Raw genomic sequence first — 18,466 nt, 5'->3', positions numbered from 1 at the left:
AAGCTGTATGTCGGCTCCCTCTGCCAGTAAAGCGAGAGGAGCGCTGCAACCCCAGTCGTCCGCAACTGGACCTAACGGTCAGGGGTCCCTTTACCTTTATTACTGGGCTATTGCTTTTTTTATTTTATATACTGTGAACTTTTTATGTGAACTGCCCTGAGACCTCCAGGTATAGGGCGGTATATAAAATCAACAAATAACAAGAGCAGAAGTGCAAGTAACTTGTCTCTGGGACGGAGTCCAGCAGGGACTGATAAAGGATGCCATCCTTGTTCTCTGGGTGACAGAGGCATATAAAGGCATGCACCCGTTTTTCTGCTCTTTTAGATGTGGCAGCTATATTGTCAAGCCACACTGCCAAGGCAGCCATCTTGTGTTATGCCCTCTCCACCGCCAGCACACCCAGTTGTTGACCAACACCCATGGGACTTTAGAGTTCCAAATGTGCCAGCCTGTTCCCATTGTAGCCAGCCAGACACTGATGGGAAGCCCACAAACAGGGACAGGGGCATAATAGCCCTTTCTCGCTCGTGTTCCTCAGCAACAGGGTTGCAGACACATGGCTTCCAGTGCTGAATCTTGGACCCAGGCCTACAACCCAGAAGGACAGGGCACGGTTTGTTCTATAAAGAAAGAAACAAGACTGCTTTCAACCAAATGTTTCTTTTTAATGAGTCTAACACAATGGGGAGCAGAAGGCATGCAGCAGGAGACAGGAGCGAGAAGTAGAAAACAAACGGATACACACAGAAATCAGTATTCTTCGCCCTCGTCATCCCCATCGGCACTGTCTGCCCCAACCTCCTCGTAATCCTTCTCTAGGGCAGCCATGTCCTCCCGGGCCTCCGAGAACTCGCCTTCCTCCATCCCTTCCCCAACGTACCAGTGGACAAAGGCACGCTTGGCATACATCAGGTCAAACTTGTGGTCCAGGCGAGCCCAGGCCTCAGCAATGGCTGTGGTGTTGCTCAGCATGCAGACGGCACGCTGCACTTTGGCCAGGTCGCCCCCGGGGACCACCGTGGGGGGCTGGTAGTTGATACCAACCTTGAAACCGGTGGGGCACCAGTCCACAAACTGGATGCTACGTTTGGTCTTGATGGTGGCAATAGCAGCGTTGACGTCTTTGGGGACGACGTCCCCACGGTACAACAGGCAGCAGGCCATGTATTTACCGTGACGAGGGTCACATTTCACTAATTGGTTGGCTGGCTCAAAGCAAGCATTGGTGATCTCTGCTACCGTCAGCTGTTCATGGTAAGCTTTCTCAGCTGAAATGACTGGGGCGTAGGTGGCCAGGGGGAAGTGGATTCGGGGATAGGGCACCAAATTGGTCTGGAATTCTGTGAGGTCTACATTCAGGGCACCGTCAAATCGCAGGGAGGCCGTGATGGAGGACACAATCTGGCTGATAAGGCGGTTGAGGTTGGTGTAAGTGGGGCGCTCAATGTCCAGGTTCCTGCGGCAAATGTCATAGATGGCCTCGTTGTCTACCATGAAGGCGCAGTCGGAGTGCTCCAGGGTGGTGTGGGTGGTCAGGATGGAGTTGTAGGGCTCGACGACAGCTGTGGAGACTTGGGGAGCTGGGTAGATGGAGAACTCCAGCTTGGACTTCTTGCCGTAGTCAACGGACAGGCGCTCCATCAGCAAGGAGGTGAACCCAGAGCCGGTGCCCCCACCAAAGCTGTGGAAGACCAGGAAGCCCTGGAGACCTGTGCATTGGTCAGCCTGTTGGAAAGAGAGAGGTTTTAAAGGATTCTCACAAGTCCTGGCATGGTCTTGCTGAAAAGCCTGCTTAGTCACTTAATATGGAGACTACTGGGGGTTTGGAGACAGTAAGAGTCAGCTTTTCACAAGATCATACAGCAGAAGACAAGTCTCTGCAGAAGGCTCCTAGGCAGTGCATCAGAGACTTCTGAATGGGATAAAGGAGAGGGGGACAGAGACACTGAGCTATGTCCCTGTAGCTTCCAGACAACTATGACCTGTAATTCAAGGGCTTATATTGAGAACATCTCAACCATTAAGCTCCCCTTCTTAGACCAGCTGATCCTGGTAAATTAATGCCTATGCTACTCCTGCCCCAGCTCTTAGTTTTGGAGGACAGATCAATCTGACTGCACAAATCATTGCATGATCACACCGCCTCCTCTGCTACTGGGGGTTTGGAAAGCGCAAAATCCAATTTCCTTGAAGATGGCATATTCCTCCATTAGCCAACGTAGTGTCCTCCAAAGGCTGTGGGGTCTATCTCCCATCAACCCAAGCAGTCTTGGCACACACCATCTTATGAGGTGGTAAGCAATGATGGGGATTGTAGTCTAACAACGTCCAGAGGTCACAATGCTAGCTAACTCTGTTGCAGCAGAAGATAATCCCTGGGCCTTTGCTTATTTAAGAATTTTGATCCTAACACTAATTTAAGATCACAACACAAGAAGACTATTCTTCATGATTATCTCCTTCCCACCCACAGCACTTACCCCCTTCAACATAACTGCCCATGAGTTGTTGACTGAGCAATGTACCATTGTCCACACATCAAGGACAGACTGATGATCTATCTCCTTCCTCTCTTGTACAACTTGGGAGTTACCTACCTGAGCAACATCCAAAATTGGGACACAGGGGCTGAAACAAATGACCTTTTGCACACCACTGGGACAATCTGCATAAGGCATGGATGGGAACCCGTGGCTTCCATACACTGCTGGACTCAAATTAAAATAGCTCATGGTCTGGGATGACAGGGACATTTTTGCTTAACCATTTCCAGAAGTCCAAAGCTTCCTCACCCATGAAGTAAGGAATGGTATTAATCAAAGTCTCCCTTTGAACAATGCTCATTTTACAGAAGACCACTGAAGCCACAAGGTAAGCCATGAAGCATGCGTCCGATAATAATTCTTCGAGCTGTGGTTTATATAAGACGCAGCAAATGGCACCAACTTTCTTAAATCACGAAGCCCCATTTTAGAGCTAGAGATCACAGAGACTCAGCAATCTCCAACTTCCTGGGAAAAGGCAACTATGCTTATGATTGCCTATAAAAAGCACCTCAATGCAACAAGCAGATTAACAGCTTGGCTGCATGCATTTTTACTCAGTTACTGTTCTTTAGCCTTAAAGCAGCAGGCTGCCTATCGGCATACGCAGAGCAGTTTCCCCTCCAAATATTTATGAGAAACTACAGCCTGTACAATCCCACCTCTTCAACTCTTGCTAAAGATAAAGAGCAGAGCTAACAGTCTCCCATACAGATAAGCCCAAGAGCTTTTATCTTCAGAAACTCAACAATGCCACTCCTGGCTTCCTTAAACTGTACAATTCCCCACCCCCCACAACTCTCTGTGCTTGTTTCATTTCCATAGGCTGAAAGATTAGAATTTAAATAACAAGGCTCCTGTGAGCACATTCACAGCCTAGGAATTTTATTTTCCCATGACTAGAGCTATACAGAGAGCTCTTCCACTTTACACAAAGCTCTATTTCTGCTTTTCTAACCAAGCAATTGTTTCTTTGGGTGGCATCCAAATAAATAATTATGGGAGCGGAAAAACTTTGGCTTGCGCAATGGAACTCGCCCTCCCATGTGCACCCCAAAATATGATCCAGGTGGCTTGAGGAACCCCTGGAACAGTTTCTGGGGTGAAAAGAGGAGGGAAGTCTCATTGTGAAAGTGTTCTGCTTGAGCTAGGGGTTACTTAGTACTACTTATGGATATTATTCCTTTGCTATTTGTGGAGTCGGTGTGGGGGAGATCCCACCTGCAAGTGAAATGGAACAAAGGCTCATTGAAAAGCTGCCCCCAAGCTCCAGGAGAAGCAGAGAAAACACAGTACAGGCAAAAATAACCAAAAACTTGAGATTAGGCAACAAAAAAGAAAAGACTCCAATTTGTGCGGCCACACACCCCTAAGTCCAATAAGATGCAGACCCTTGCTTGGAATATTGTGCATGTAGCGATGGGGAAAAGCATTCCCAAATGCATTCAAGGACTAGAGACCACGGGCTTCCTCTCACAAAAATCCACTCCAGGTTTTTCCTGCAAGCCCAATTTTGGCAGCTGTAGAGTGACATTCCTCTCTCGCTTGCCAAGATCAAAGAATTTGCCTTCTGAGGCTGTATGAGGGCAGGCAGGGGAGGAGAACCACTGCACATTCAGATTTGGAGTTGGGGTTTTTTAAGTCTATCTCAAGCATCCTTTCCTTTGTCTTTAGAAGATCCTGTGAAGACCTCCTTCCCCCAGTCAGCTTTTCAGAAGACCACACAACAGAAGTAAGTCTCTGCTGAAGGCTCATAGGCAGTGCAGCAGAGACTTCTGAATGGGATGAAGGAGAGGGGGACAGAGACACTGAGCCTTGCTTAATACTATGTCCCTGTAGCTTCCAGACAACTGTGGCCTGTTAATTCAAGGGCTAGACCTTATATGGAGGACAACTCAACCATTAAATGCCCCTTCTTAGACCAACTGGTCCTGCTAAATTTATGCCTATGGTACTCCTGCCCCAGCATTTGGCTATGGAAGACAGATCAAAATGACTGCACAAGTTATTGCCTGATCACACCACTACCTCTGCTATCCTAAGCTCTTTGGGGAAAAGCAGGATACAGTGCATGTGAAGTATTAATTAGCAGCAGTGTACAACTGAGTATACAATTTATTCTTGCCTTTAAGGAGGTGAAGGAAAGAGGCAGACTTGCACGAACAGTACAGGCAGGGAGGACCTGCTCAAAAGTTTAACACAGCTTGGACATAAAGCAAAACCTGCAACAAAATGTTGCAGTGGGAGGAGTGTCAGGATCCCCCCCCTTTGCCATTCCATTCCCCTCTCCCCTTTGCTTTTACATTTTCTCCTCCTAGCACATAGAATTCTATGGACTCCAAGCACACTCAGTCCTCACTTATCAATTTTGGAGGGTCCCTCTTTGTTCTTTTTTTAAAGGGTTTTGTCTGTTCCCGAAAAGCTGGCCTTTCCCTGTTAACATGGGGGCAGTGCTTTTTCTTGCTACAACCATGCTCACAGCCGGAGCAGAGGAAACAAGGAGGAACATATTAAAGAAATGTCCTTTCTCCATTTATAATGGGTGCTTTTTTGAAATGTCTTTCCTGTTGTGTTTAGCAGCCCCTGAATACTTCCTTCCCCCAGTCCCACGGGCAGCAGACATCAACTCACCAGTTTCCGTATCCTGTCGAGGACCAGGTCAATGATCTCCTTGCCAATGGTGTAGTGGCCCCTGGCATAATTGTTGGCAGCATCCTCCTTGCCAGTGATGAGCTGCTCAGGGTGGAAGAGCTGGCGGTAGGTGCCAGTGCGCACCTCATCTGCGGAGAGAAGCAAGTGGAAGCATCAAGACCTCTGGCATCCCTCCTGTAGACACAAACACAGCTAGAAAGCTATTAGAAGTGCCTTGTTTGCTCACCAATCACAGTTGGCTCCAAGTCCACAAAGACCGCCCTGGGCACGTGCTTGCCAGCTCCCGTCTCACTGAAGAACGTGTTGAAGGAGTCGTCTCCTCCCCCAATGGTCTTGTCACTGGGCATCTGCCCATCAGGCTGGATGCCATGTTCCAGGCAGTAGAGCTCCCAGCAGGCATTGCCAATCTGGACTCCGGCTTGGCCAACATGGATGGAGATGCACTCACGCTACAAAGAGAAGCGGTTAAAATGAATGCATACATCCTTCCTCAATGCAGACACACACCCCACAGACCTGGAACTCGCCTGTCCAACCAATTCTATGTTATTTTAAATCCCCCATTCTTACCCCTGCGTCTTAAGTGTGAGTTTAGGGCCTGCCTCCACAATTGCACAGAAAGAAATAAAGTGATATATCTAGAGCAGTTTGTGCATTCACACACTGACTGAGCAAAGCCGTGCTAGTCAGCGGTCGCGCTGAGGTCTAAACCACTGAGTTTCTTGGGCTTGCTAATCAGAAGGTCAGGGGTTCGAATACTGGTGACGGGGTGAGCTCCCGTTGTTCGGTCCAGGCTCCTGCCAACCTAGCAGTTCAAAAGCACATCAAAGTGCAAGTAGATAAATAGGCACCGCTGCAGTGGGAAGGTAAACAGCATTTCCATGCGCTCTGGTGTCCTGTTGCTCCAGAAGTGGTTTGGTCATGCTGCCACATGACCCAGAAAGCTGTCTGTGGACAAAAGCCGGCTCCCTCGGCATGAAAGCAAGATGAGCTCCGCAACCCTATAGTCAGTTTTGACTGGACTTAACCGCCCAGGGATCCTTTAACTTTACTAGGAAGTAAGCAGCTAATGAATTGCCCACAATGCAATGTCATCATCCCCAAGACAGAGCTGCTGTGGAACAGCTCGGAATAAGCACTCCCACATCCTGCCCCTTTTCTGTGGCCTCAAACTTGCAGAATTCAAAGTGTGTTTATAGAAATTGTGCTTTAACCTCAGATTTTTAGAACACTGTATATGCCAAAGACCCAGAAACCAGAATGCAAACAAAATCCATTGCCTAAGAAATAAGACATGTGGAAAATTCACTCACTTTCTTAAAGCTAAGCTGATAATACTGGGGAGTCATTTAAAGTTGTCCACATGCCAGTCTGTTGTGACTTTAATCCATTTTTTGATGATTGATAAGGAGAAAGTGGCTTGTGACAGCCTTGGAAGCCAACAGCTTTTACCCAGAAACTGTTGGCAAAAACTAATTCTCCTTCATCATTCTATCTGAAGAGAAGGGAACTCTTATGGAATACGGATATACAATTTACAGTATATTATGGATTAAGAGAAAATTCTATGAAAATGTTATATAGATGGCACCTAGTACAGGCATATCCAACTCTCTAGAGATTGCGATTGCCATTGTCATTGCCCACAGTTGTTGAGCTTTTTGGGGGCCCTGAGTCTCTCACCCCTAAAAACTTTGGCCCTGAAGGATCTTCACTGGCTCCCATTTCAAAGTGTTGGTGCTGACCTTTAAAGCCCTAAATGGCCTCGGCCCAGTATACCTGAAGGAGCGTCTCCACCCCCATTGTTCAGCCCGGACACCGAGGTCCAGCACGGAAGGCCTTCTGGCGGTTCCCTTACTGCGAGAAGTGAGGTTACAGGGAACCAGGCAGAGGGCCTTCTTGGTGGTGGTGCCCACCCTGTGGAACGCCCTCCCATCAAGTGCCAAGGAAACAATTTTCTGACTTTTAGAAGACATCTGAAGGCAGCCCTGTTTAGGGAAGCTTTTAATGTTTGACATTTCATTATGTTTTCCTATACAGTGGTACCTCTAGATACGAACGGGATCCGTTCCGGAGCCGTTTGCATCTAGAGGTAAACGTAACTAGCGACAGCACATCTGCGCACGCACGCGTGGCTTTTTGTCGCTTCTGCGCATGCGTGTGATGTCATTTTGAGCGTCTACACATGCACAAGTGGCAAAACCCGGAAGTAACGCACTCTGTTACTTCCAGGTTGCCGTGGAGCGCAACTCAAACGCGTTCAACTCGAAGCGTATTCAACCAGAGGTATGACTGTATGCTGGAAGCGGACCACAGTGGCTGGGAAAACCTAGCCAGAAGGGTGGGGAATAATAATAATAATAATAATAATAATAATAATAATAATAATAGGGACAGTAGTCATTGCAGTTTATTTGTATTTTCCACAAGCCTGAAGTGCCATATAGAACTGCAACAATCTTGTCCCTTCTTAACGTTCATAAACCTACCTGAAAATGCAGTCAGTGAGATAAATGAGCAAGAGAGATAGATCTGTCCTGGTCAAAGATTACACTGAAGTCTTTGTCCCCTGGGTAGGAAAGAGGTCCTACCTCAGACTAGCCAGATGAGCTTGGCCAAGGGTGTGCAATAGACCAACAGATTCCCTACACGACAACACTGTAACTCAACCCTGAAGCACCAATTGTATGCAAGACACTGTTACTCATTCCTAATCGGCACTGCAGGCTTTGGGTGTGACTCAAATAACCCGGCGCCTGTTGAGTCATTGTGTCTGTTGCAGCAGCACAATGTATCCCTCAGGACTATAAAATCTGTATAGTATCACATTTTGCCTCATGCTTTAGGTTACACAAATGCAGCAAATACAGAGTTGCCATATTTGAAGCGTAAAAACCAGGACACCCTGAAAGTTTTTGAGTGGTGGTGTTTTTTTTGAAACCACTGAAATTTTTGAACTATCCAGGACAAATATAATTTTCTTTTTGATAGGAGAATCAGGGGATTATGGGTCTTAATGGGGGGGGGAGCACACACCCCCCGGCAAACACCCATGACTACAGACACTGTGCTCAAAGTTGTTCCATTGGTCAAAAGGACTAAGGCCTGGAGATTATAGGAGTGCTGGAGTTCAAGCGAGACACGGTTCCTAGCCTGCTCATGCAGATGCTAATGAGTCGATGTTTCAGAGCCAGCTCTTTTGAACTCCCAACAGGATTTGGCTTGTTTTAGCTAGTTGCTGCCAGCGAAGTGAAAACGCAGCAAGAGCTAGGCAGAAGAGGCCCAAGGCCTCACCCCACCAAGGCAGGCAATTGAGTGCTAGGCAACTGAGCCCCATTATCCTTCCCACAGTGCAAACAAGGGGGAGGAGAGCAAGGAGCAGATTTGGTTTCAAGCCCTGTGCATTATTAGGTAGCCTCAGTTTCTGGAACCCAGAACACTAGGATCAGGGTTCCAAAGGGGGTTAACGTGTCTCTCCGACAAGTTGTGGGGCACAGAGAAAGATTTTGCACAGGGCTCCAGGTTTACCAACAGGGAAACAAAAGCAAACCAGAGCAAGATGATTCTAGCTTTGTTTCTCATACTGTTCCCCCATAAGTGTTCTACAAAGGCAACACGGATACTAGGCAGGTGAGAGGCAGTGCCACTCCTTGGATCAACTGCAAGGTGGGAGACTTAGGGCTGGGGGGGCAATGCCCCATTTGCCCTGGGGATCAGACTCCACTGCCAACAAGTGGAGGTATCTTTTTCATGATATTTGGTGCAAGGATACACCCTTAATTTCTTCCAGTTATTCAGATTTGAAACAAATCCAGTTATATTGCAAGGATACACCCTTAATTTCCTCCAGTTATTCAGATTTGAAACAAATCCAGTTTTGTTTCCATGCTCCAGTTACTCAGATTTGAAAGATAAAATTAAAAGTCTACTCAACAGCTCGGTTTTGAGTAAGCTCTTAATTTAAAAACAACAACTGATGCTGGAACTGCATCTTTTGTATTTCAACCGAGCCACAAAATGGAGCTGTTATGCCCTTTGAAGATCTGTCCCTCCTAACTCACTTTGGCTGAACACGCCTTGCTTTCCAGCAACTTTTAAGCCATTTTGCCCTGCCTGCTGGTAGCTGGACATTATGCAATGCCACATAATGCCCCTTCTATGCAGTATCTATTTGCCAGAGCCAAGCTTCGCAGCTGGCAAGTTCAAACTTGGCCACTTTTGCTTTCAAGATGCGACCCAACCCCAAAAAGGATTATACCTTGCCTAAGGATGCCTCTTAAGCGCAACCTAAGCCGCTTAGCTTGGCCGATTTGCAATGGGCATTTGGGGACAAGAGTGTGTGTTTATTTCTTCTTGCATGGGGGGGGGGGGCAGGATTGGTTTGCAGCGTTTCCTTCTTTTGCCAACAGGCAAATGAAGCGCACAAGGTTCTGCATTCAACCGCCCGGGGAAATGACGCAACAAGCTGGTTATTCAACAAGGCTCTTCCCGCGCGTTCTCTCTGGTGGGCCGCTCGCCTTGGCCTCTCGCTTTCCAACTCTGCTTGGAAGAAGTGACTCAACACGTAGTTACGGAAGCAAGAAAAAAAAGTTCTGGACATAGGAGTAACCAGGAATTTTGTGGGGCGGGGGAGGCAGGCCTTTTGTCAGGGGGACAAAACCTACGTGATTCGCCACTTAAGTATTTCTATTGTTTTACTTGATCTGGGGGGCGGGCAGTTGACCTCACCTACCCCACCCCCCTTGGCTACGCACATGGGTGTGGAAGAGGCTGCCATGCCGGGCTTAAGCGGCCACATCCTGCTGCTTAAGGTTCCGGAAGCACGCTTCCGGAGGATTTTTGGCAAATGACCTTGTGTTCCATAGGCCCATTTCCCAGAAAGGATAAATCGAGGCGCACAGAGACTATTCAGATATTCTCATGGTCTCGTTTGGTACTGACTGGACTAAGCAACGCACCCCAGAACCCGCTTCCGGCACTGATCCTAACAAGCCCCGTAGAGACGCAATTGAATCCCAAGCGCACCCCCCCCAAAAAAATATCAGAACCCGGGCAAATGAGGCACATGCTTCTAAATGGCGCGTTTATGCTTCTAAATGGCACGTTAAAGGTTAAAGAGACGAGTAAGGCCCTTTAGGGGCTTTTCCTACACCAAGGAAGCTGGGCGTCCCACCGCGTGCGCGCAAGTTTCAGGCCACTCGCTCCCCCAATCCATTGCGCGGAAACGACTCGGGCAACGCTCCTCCGGATGTGCGCACAGGCGGACACGTGTCTGCGCGGCGCGATTTCCTACACGCGGAAACGCTCTTCCCGGGAGCCGGGGGGTGGCGCCCCACCCCGGGATGGAGCTCCTCCTGGGACAACGAGGGAGGAGAAGGCAGCCAGCGCCTTTTGGCCCCCATCCGCTCCTCGACACCCGCGTCCCGGGAGCCCCGAGCTGGCTACCGACACCCACAGGGCGCAGCTCCATCGCACGACTCCTGGCCTCACGCCCCATGGCCCTGGATGCCCGAGCACCCACAAAGTTCCCCGTGGAGAGCACCCACTAACCTGGGTGCCAGGATCATGCACGTCGCATGGGCACCCACGCTTGTGGGGCCAAATTGGCACCGCTGCACCCCCCCCCAACCTCGCTTTCCTGGTCCCCAGGCACGAACCCCCGCGAAGCCTTTGTCTCCAAGCCTCCTCCTCCTCCTCTTCGCTACTTACCATGTTTCCTCGACGGCAAGGAAGCAAAAAAAACAACAACGAAGCGGGAGAAGGAGGAACCGAGTCTTCCTCACTAGTCGACCCGTTGAGGGAGCCGCCGGTGAGCCAAAACTTCGTCCGAACTGCGGGAAGGGTTGGGGCGGGGCCTTTTATAGGGCTGGGAGCGTGTCGTCACAGCAGGGGCGGGGCTTGGCGGAGGGAGAAAGAGCCGCCCCTTCACCGGCCCCTGATTGGCGGGTTCGAATTTCCCGAAAGGGGAAGGCGGGCGGGCCAGCGAATGAGGAGGGGAGAAGCGGCTACCGCCATGAATGGAGGGGGGGGGGGGGAGGACAAGGACCCCGTTTTTCACAGAGGAATTCATAGGAGCCAAGGGCGTAGCCAAGGGGAGAGCAGCTGCCACCACAGATCAATAAAAATACTTAACTAAGGTTCTGTGCCCCCCCCAAAATTGGCCCTCCAAGAAAATATCTGGGCCCCCCCAAACTGATGGCAGGGGTGCCAACTTGAATAAAATACTGGGGGGGGGCAGGTAAGCCCCACCCCGCATCCTCGATCACGTGGCACGGTGCACGCACACTATTTGAATGGCAATGTCTATAAACTGGTGGGGGGCCATATAAACTGGGGTGGGGGGCTTAAACCCCTTAAAATATTTTATCGAAGGGCGTCCGAAGACCCCTAGGAGTTGGCTCCTATGGTTGATGGACATTGCCATTCAAATGGTGTGCGTGCACCGTGCCACGTGATGGAGGATGTGGGGCGGGGCTTAGCCTGTCCCCCCCACCGCCACCTCCAAATGTTTCATTCAAGTAGGTTTGCCATATTTCCAAAAAGTAAAAACCAGGACGCCCCCAAAACCGTCGAACTTTTTCTTACCAAAGCACTAAAAAAACCCCGCGATTTGCCGAAGATCCAGGACAAAGAGCCGCTTTTTAGAGATCCCCACCCCCGGGTCAATTACCCCCCTCCGTAATGTCCGGGGCGATCCGGACGTGTGACAGCCCTACTTTAAGTCCCCCCCCCCATATAGCTGTTCAAAGAGCGGAAGCCTGTTTATTTGGAAACTCAGTTCCAACCTAACCAGAGGGATATTCGTGGGGCTTAACAGACCGTTATTCTTCCGGCAGGCAATTAAATATGTTGGACAAAAAGCGACCCGCCCCTGCGCAAAATGCGCTTAGCGCCCTTGCTCTTCCCGCCGGTATCTATTTCCTGCTGCTCCCCATTGGTGGTGATGCGCTGCGGGAAGTGGGGTGGGGGGCAGCGCATGGGCGTAGCCAAGGGGGGGTCGGGAGGTGCATCTGCCCCCCCCCCATAATAAAAATCAGTAAAACCACCCAGCTGAGGTTCTGCCTTCTCCTAGCAAAAGGCTCCCCCCCCCAACAAAGGACCTGTCCTCCCCCCCCCCAACAAAAATCCTGGCTACGCCCATAGGGCAGCTACGGGGGGATGGAGATCCGGAAGGGGTGATGAATGAGGTAATGGAGGGAGGAGCCCAAGAAGAACAACGAAGGAGGAATCAGCCGGGTTGGGAACTGCTGGCGAGCGACAGTTCTCCGCGATTCCTGCTTCGGAAATGCCGGCGCTGCACATTCCAGCGGGAAAGCCCTGCTGGTGCGATAGAAGCGAAAGCCACACACACAAAGATGGGTGGGAAGAGGCTCATGACGCATCAAAGCAGCGCTTCGCAAACATTTCCCCCCCTGTGCGCCGCACTTTCAGAATAAAAAAAAAAAGATTTTTTTTCTTTAATTGCTAAAGAAATAACATGGGGGTGGGGAAAAGGAAACAACTCATTTTTTTAACCCCCCCACCCGTTTTTACAAATACCATTTCCATTCAAATGTAATCAATTTTATACACACACATACATACATATATATGTATGTGTATACACACACATACATATATATAAAAGGTAAAGGGACCATTAGGTCCAGTCATGGCCGACTCTGGGGTTGCAGCGCTCATCTCACTTTATTGGCCAAGGGAGCTGGCGTACAGCTTCCGGGTCATGTGGCCAGCATGACTAAGCCGCTTCTGGCAAACCAGAGCACGGAAACGCCGTTTACCTTCCCGCCGGAGCAGTACCTATTTATCTACTTGCACTTTGACATGCTTTGAGTTCACCCCGTCACAGGGATTGAACCATCAACCTTCTGATCGGCAAGTGCTAGGCTCTGTGGTTTAACCCACAGCGCCACCCACATCCATAGATAGATATATAGGATTCCCCAAATCCTTGGACCTCCCTCCATCCCCTCATGGTTTCCATTGCAAACCTTTTCCTACTGCATCTTATGACATCCAAATTTCGTTTCTATCTTATTTCAACCTTATAATTATTACATTGCAAGTGTTCTATCGATCCTGCTAACGTTTTAAAATGTTTACAGTGTTCTTGTAGGTAATCTAGAATCCCCCCCCCCAATTCTTTATTAAATTCCTTGTCTTCCTGGTTTCTAAATCTCCCAGTCAGTTTTGCCATTTGAGCATAGTCCATCATCTTGTATATTCATTCTTCTCTGGTTGGAACTTTTATCTTCCTTCAGTTCTACCTCTGGGAGTAAAGCATCTGCACAGTTGTTGTTGCATACATAAAAAGTATGTATTTTCTGCTCCCTTGAAGGAAAAAACTAGCCGTGTTTGATTTATAACACAACTAAAAAAAAATACTACCCTATCCTATACTACGCTGAAATGTTGTTTATTGTTATTGTTATTATTAATTGAATTTATATACTGCCCCATACCTGGAGGTCTCAGGGCGGTTCACAGAACAAAATCAAAATATAAAACCACAAAATAAGTGTTTTAAGGTAAGCGTTTCTTTGCCCTTGCATCTTCCTGCCACACTTGCCATCCTCTCCTGGCACCAGTGAAGTAGCGTGGCGGGGTGTGTGTGGCCTGGGGGCACAATCTGGGGGGCACAGGAACCAGGCGCCCCCCACAGAGATCTCCAGCGTGCACCATTCAAGGAGGTGCAGGTGGCCTTGCACATTTAACCATTCATTTAACACTGATTTAAGTGCTTGCAGGACCACTCCTATTCTTGGAGATGGCCCAGCTGTGGGTTGACGGCTTTGCTGGCCTGGATCATGAGACCCCCAAGCCATCAAGCCCGGTTGGAAGTAGCAGAGTCATTTAGCCGCAACCCTGGTTTCCCCAGCCGCTCTGGGTGGCTTGCAGCATATCTAAAAACATAATACAGTGGTACCTCTGGTTAAGAACTTACGTAATTCGTTCCGGAGGTCCGTTCTTAACCTGAAAGTGATCTTAACCTGAGGTACCACTTTAGCTAATGGGGCCTCCTGCTGCTGCCACCGCGCAATTTCTGTTCTCATCCTGAGGTAAAGTTCTTATCCCGAGGTACTACTTCCGGGTTAGCGGAGTCTGTAACCTGAAGCGTTTGTAACCCGAGGTACCACTGTAAAAACATCAAGCGTTAAAAACCTCCCAATACAGGGCTGCCTTCAGATGCCTTCTAAAAGTTGTGTAGTTATTTATCTCCTTGGCATCTGATGGCAGGGCGTTCCACAGGGTGGGTGCTGCTACCGAGAAGGCCCTCTGCCTTGTTCCCTTAAATTTCACTTCTCGCAGGGAGGGAACCAACAGAAGGCCCTTGGAGCTGGATCTCAGTGTCTGGGCTGAACGATGGAGACACTCCTTCAGGTATACTGGGCCGAGGCCGTTAAGGGCGTTAAAGTTCAGCACCAACACTTTGACTTTTGCTTGGAAACATAAGGTAAAGGTAAATGTAAAGGTACCCCTGCCCATACGGGCCAGTCTTGACAGACTCTAGGGTTGTGCGCCCATCTCACTCTATAGGCCGGGGGCCAGCGCTGTCCGCAGACACTTCCGGGTCACGGGCCAGCGTGACAAGCTGCATCTGGCGAGCCAGCGCAGCACACGGAACGCCGTTTACCTTCCCGCTAGTAAGTGGTCCCTATTTATCTACTTGCACCCGGGGGTGCTTTCGAACTGCTAGGTTGGCAGGCGCTGGGATCGAGCGACAGGAGCGCACCCCGCCGTGGGGATTCGAACCGCCGACCTTTCGATCGGCAAGTCCTAGGCGCTGAGGCTTTAACCCACAGCGCCACCCGCGTCCCCATACTGGGAGCCAATGTAGTTCTTTCAGGACCAGTGTTATATGGTCCCGGCGGCCACTCCCAGCCACCAGTTGTAAACCGTGTGGAGGCCCATAGGTAATCAAAATCTCAGGACACCCCTCACAAATTATCTCCTAATATGTTTCGGATTTTACCAGCCAACAATTTTAATAAACCAATGTTATTACACAAAACAAATCAATATTTATTTTGACCCATTGTCGCGGGAACCCTAAAAAGTATGGGTTCTTACTCTGCCCGTTTGGTAATCCGGCACTGAGGGCTTGTTGGTTGGTTGGTTAGTATTCTGTGTTAAGGTTTGTTTGTTGTTTGCCTCTCTATTCTCTTGCAACGGAGGGCTGGGTAGTATTGTATTGTGTCCTTGTGCAAAGGAAGAATTGTTGTTTGATCCTTGGAAGTGTTCTGTACACTTGTGTGTGAAGTCATTTTGCCCAATAAAATTCAGCCTTCCTCCTCCACTGGTGGTCTACCTTTGCATCAGAGCAAAGAATCCATTTGCCTTTAGCAAAACAGCATGGGAAGGAGCAAGGAAAACATGATCTGTGTCCCCAGATTCCTTCAATTTCCTACCTTAGTGCCTCCTAGTCCTTTGAGAACCACTGAAGGCCGCTTCAGGTTGCATCGCTCACTCTCACATGCATTTGTAGGACTGGATAGCAGCCCATGGTTGTGATGAATTGCACCAGCCTCTATTGTGGATCTTGAACCCATGCTCCAGAAAAGAAGCCTTCCAAGGTGACACACCGGGTCTCCACACAGTTGTCTTGATCAATGGTGTAGCTTGAACAAAGACTAGCTCAGGAATTCTTACAGGTACAGTGGTACCTCTGGTTGCGAATGGGATCTGTTCCGGAGGCCTGTTCGCAACATGAAAAGAACGCAACCCGCCTGTGCGTGCGCAGGTCACGATTCACCGCTTCTGCGAATGTGCATGAAGTCATTTTGAGTGCCTGCACATGCGCGAGCGGCGAAACCCAGAAGTAACCCTTTCTGGCACTTCTGGGTCGCCGCAGGACACAACCTGAAAACGCTTAACCTGAAGCAAACGTAACATGAGGTATGACTCTATAAAGGTTTGAATCATCCCTGGCATTTTTACCTGCTGCCCCCCATAGGGGTATGACATGGAGAGCCCAAGCCCCACCTAGAATATTGATTCCCCACTTACAGAGTGTTATGCAGCACTAGGTCCAGGATGCGGGTGGCGCTGTGGTCTAAAACCACTGATCCTCTCGGGCTTGCCGATCAGAAGTTTAGCAGTTCTAATCCCAGTGACGGGGTGAGCTCCTGTCGCTCTGTCCTAGCTCCTGCCAACCTAGCAGTTTGAAAGCACACCAGCGTGAGTAGAGAAATACGTATCGCTGCAGCAGGAAGGTAAACAGTGTTTCCGTACGCTCTGGTTTTCGTCATGGTGTCCTGTTGCGCCAGAAGCGGTTTAATCATGCTGGCCACATGACCCAGAAAGCTGTCTGTGGACAAACGCTGGCTCCCTCGGCCTGAGAAGCGAAATGAGCGCTGCACCCCATAGTCGCCTTTGACTGGACTTAACCGTCCAGGGGTCCTTTACCTTTTTAAAAAACCTATGTCCAGGAGGTGGCAGTCAAGGCCATTTCATCCATCACAATGCTTTTTCCAACGGTCATCCTTTACAAAGTAGCTTACATAAAAGCAGAGTTCTATTTATGTGGGAACATTGTAGATACTAGGAGAGGATATATTTATTTAATAATATCCTTCCTAACTTGCGCTTGTGAGTCAGCAGCAGAGTGCATTCCCCAATAAATAGCAGGAAGCTAGTTGGTAGATTCATTTGAATCTCTTTACTTAATAATTGAATCTGGCTTTGTGTTCCTGGTATGTCCCCTTTTATCCCTACTTAAGAAAGAATAAAGACACAAGAAGCTTCTTTTAAAAGTAATTAGAAGTTTATTCACGTTCAGTTCACATTCAGATCCCTGAAGGCAGGCTTTAGCTTAGAGCAGGCATGGCCAAACCTGGCCCTCCAGCGGCTTTGGGACTACAATTCCCATCATCCCTGACCACTGGTCCTGTTAGCTAGGGATGATGGGAGTTGTAGTCCCAAAACAGCTGGAGGGCCAAGTTTGGCCAGGCCTGGCTTAGAGTTACAGAAGAGGGTTTGAATTCATCCCATATGGGAATGAGCCCATGTCCTGGTGGCTGAGAGTCAGCAGACAGCAAAATAGGTACATCAGTATAAAGAGAGAATGGCATCAAGAAAAGAAGAGTCAAAGGAGAGAGATTGCTGCATGACCAGCCCCTCTTATGGGGTCTCCCAGTGTCACACCCACCTACCTGGTCACACGCAGAGGCAGGAAGATCCTGGCTAGAGTAACACTCCCACCCCCGCGTGTCCACTCTGGGCTGTTGCAGGAAACACCCCCCCCCCCCCCGCAAATCATTCAGTTTGTACAAACACGACAAACACACTCACACATGACATATGTGACGTTTCTGTTATAAATTCATAGTAAATCAACCGTACATCGGATTTACACCGGTCCACATTTATTTTGCTCCATGAAGGAAGGACTAACAAAGAGGGATGGTTTGATACAGGATGGCCATAATCCCTTAAGCGTACCAACACGTACTCAGGAGCCCTACCCAGTTGGGATGACAACCTTGATGGTCCCAGACAGAAGACCATCATAGTCACAAAGGACTTGCATATGGGAGTGGATTCAACACAGACTGGAACAAAGGACAATGATCAGATCTTCCCTCTGGGGGGGCAGGAAACTGCCAACTCCCCTTTGTCCTCTGGAATGTACTCATGGGGAGGGGGAAAGGAGGAACCAGCCAGGTGCCAAGATACTCAGGTTACCACCACAACTCCTCCCTCAACCCCTCCTTTTTGTGATGTGTCAATGATGTAGTCATGATGTAGTTGTGATGTAGTTCTAGGGGTGTAGCTTGGGGGATTAGTAACTAATAAAAGTTGGGGTCTTCTTTTGTTCTGGGCTTCCATTTTGTTTCACCTGGTGGCAGGTGGGAGTCCTGTCACGACAGTCTTCAATAAAGACCAAGCCTACTGGCTGCTGTTTTGTTCTGGTATTCCTGGCTGGTGTCCTTGTTTTTTTTCTCCAAGGGAGCCCTCAGATTTCTCCGTTAACAGGGCAAACAGGAAGTGTTGTACTTGACTGCTTATGTTACATCCCACAATTTATACAGCACGGTGTTGGCTCCAGGCAAGGGACTCTCCATAGTGCCCCCACGACCAGTGCCAGATTTATGTATAGCTAAGTAGGCTAAAGCCTTGTTGTTGTTGTTTAGTCGTTCAGTCGTGTCCGACTCTTCATGACCCCATGGACCAGAGCACACCAGGCACTTCTGTCTTCCACTGCCTCCCGCAGTTTGGTCAAACTCATGCTGGTAGCTTCGAGAACACTATCCAACCATCTCTAAAGC

The 18,466-nt window shown here is 49.1% G+C and overlaps 3 protein-coding genes across 3 annotated transcripts in view; all 3 read right to left on the bottom strand.

Moving 5' to 3' along the window:
* LOC114587623 (tubulin alpha-1B chain) overlaps positions 1–10,977 on the bottom strand; it is a 105,772-nt gene extending 94,795 nt beyond the window's left edge. The window contains exon 1 of the mRNA XM_077923986.1: positions 10,908–10,977. Within this exon, the coding sequence (XP_077780112.1) occupies positions 10,908–10,910 (3 nt within the window). The 5' untranslated portion in view covers positions 10,911–10,977. The remainder of the gene's footprint in view (positions 1–10,907) is intronic.
* The window catches only part of TUBA1A (tubulin alpha 1a), an 86,598-nt gene extending 75,574 nt beyond the window's left edge, over positions 1–11,024 (bottom strand). Inside the window, exon 1 of the mRNA XM_077923988.1 lies at positions 10,908–11,024. Within this exon, the coding sequence (XP_077780114.1) occupies positions 10,908–10,910 (3 nt within the window). The 5' untranslated portion in view covers positions 10,911–11,024. The remainder of the gene's footprint in view (positions 1–10,907) is intronic.
* On the bottom strand, positions 648–11,039 carry LOC114587625 (tubulin alpha-1C chain-like). Its single transcript, XM_028712163.2, has 4 exons — positions 10,908–11,039; positions 5,425–5,647; positions 5,178–5,326; positions 648–1,728 (listed from the first exon to the last, which is right to left on the bottom strand). Exons 1-4 carry the CDS (start codon positions 10,908–10,910, stop codon positions 754–756), a joined length of 1,350 nt encoding a protein of 449 aa, XP_028567996.1. The 5' UTR covers positions 10,911–11,039; the 3' UTR covers positions 648–753.
* Between the last annotated feature and the right edge of the window lie 7,427 nt (positions 11,040–18,466).

This window comes from Podarcis muralis, chromosome 2, assembly GCF_964188315.1.
Source record: "Podarcis muralis chromosome 2, rPodMur119.hap1.1, whole genome shotgun sequence".
NCBI lineage: Eukaryota > Metazoa > Chordata > Lepidosauria > Squamata > Lacertidae > Podarcis > Podarcis muralis.
Note: the sequence above shows the minus strand (reverse complement) of the source record. Positions and strands in the feature narration are given on the sequence as shown.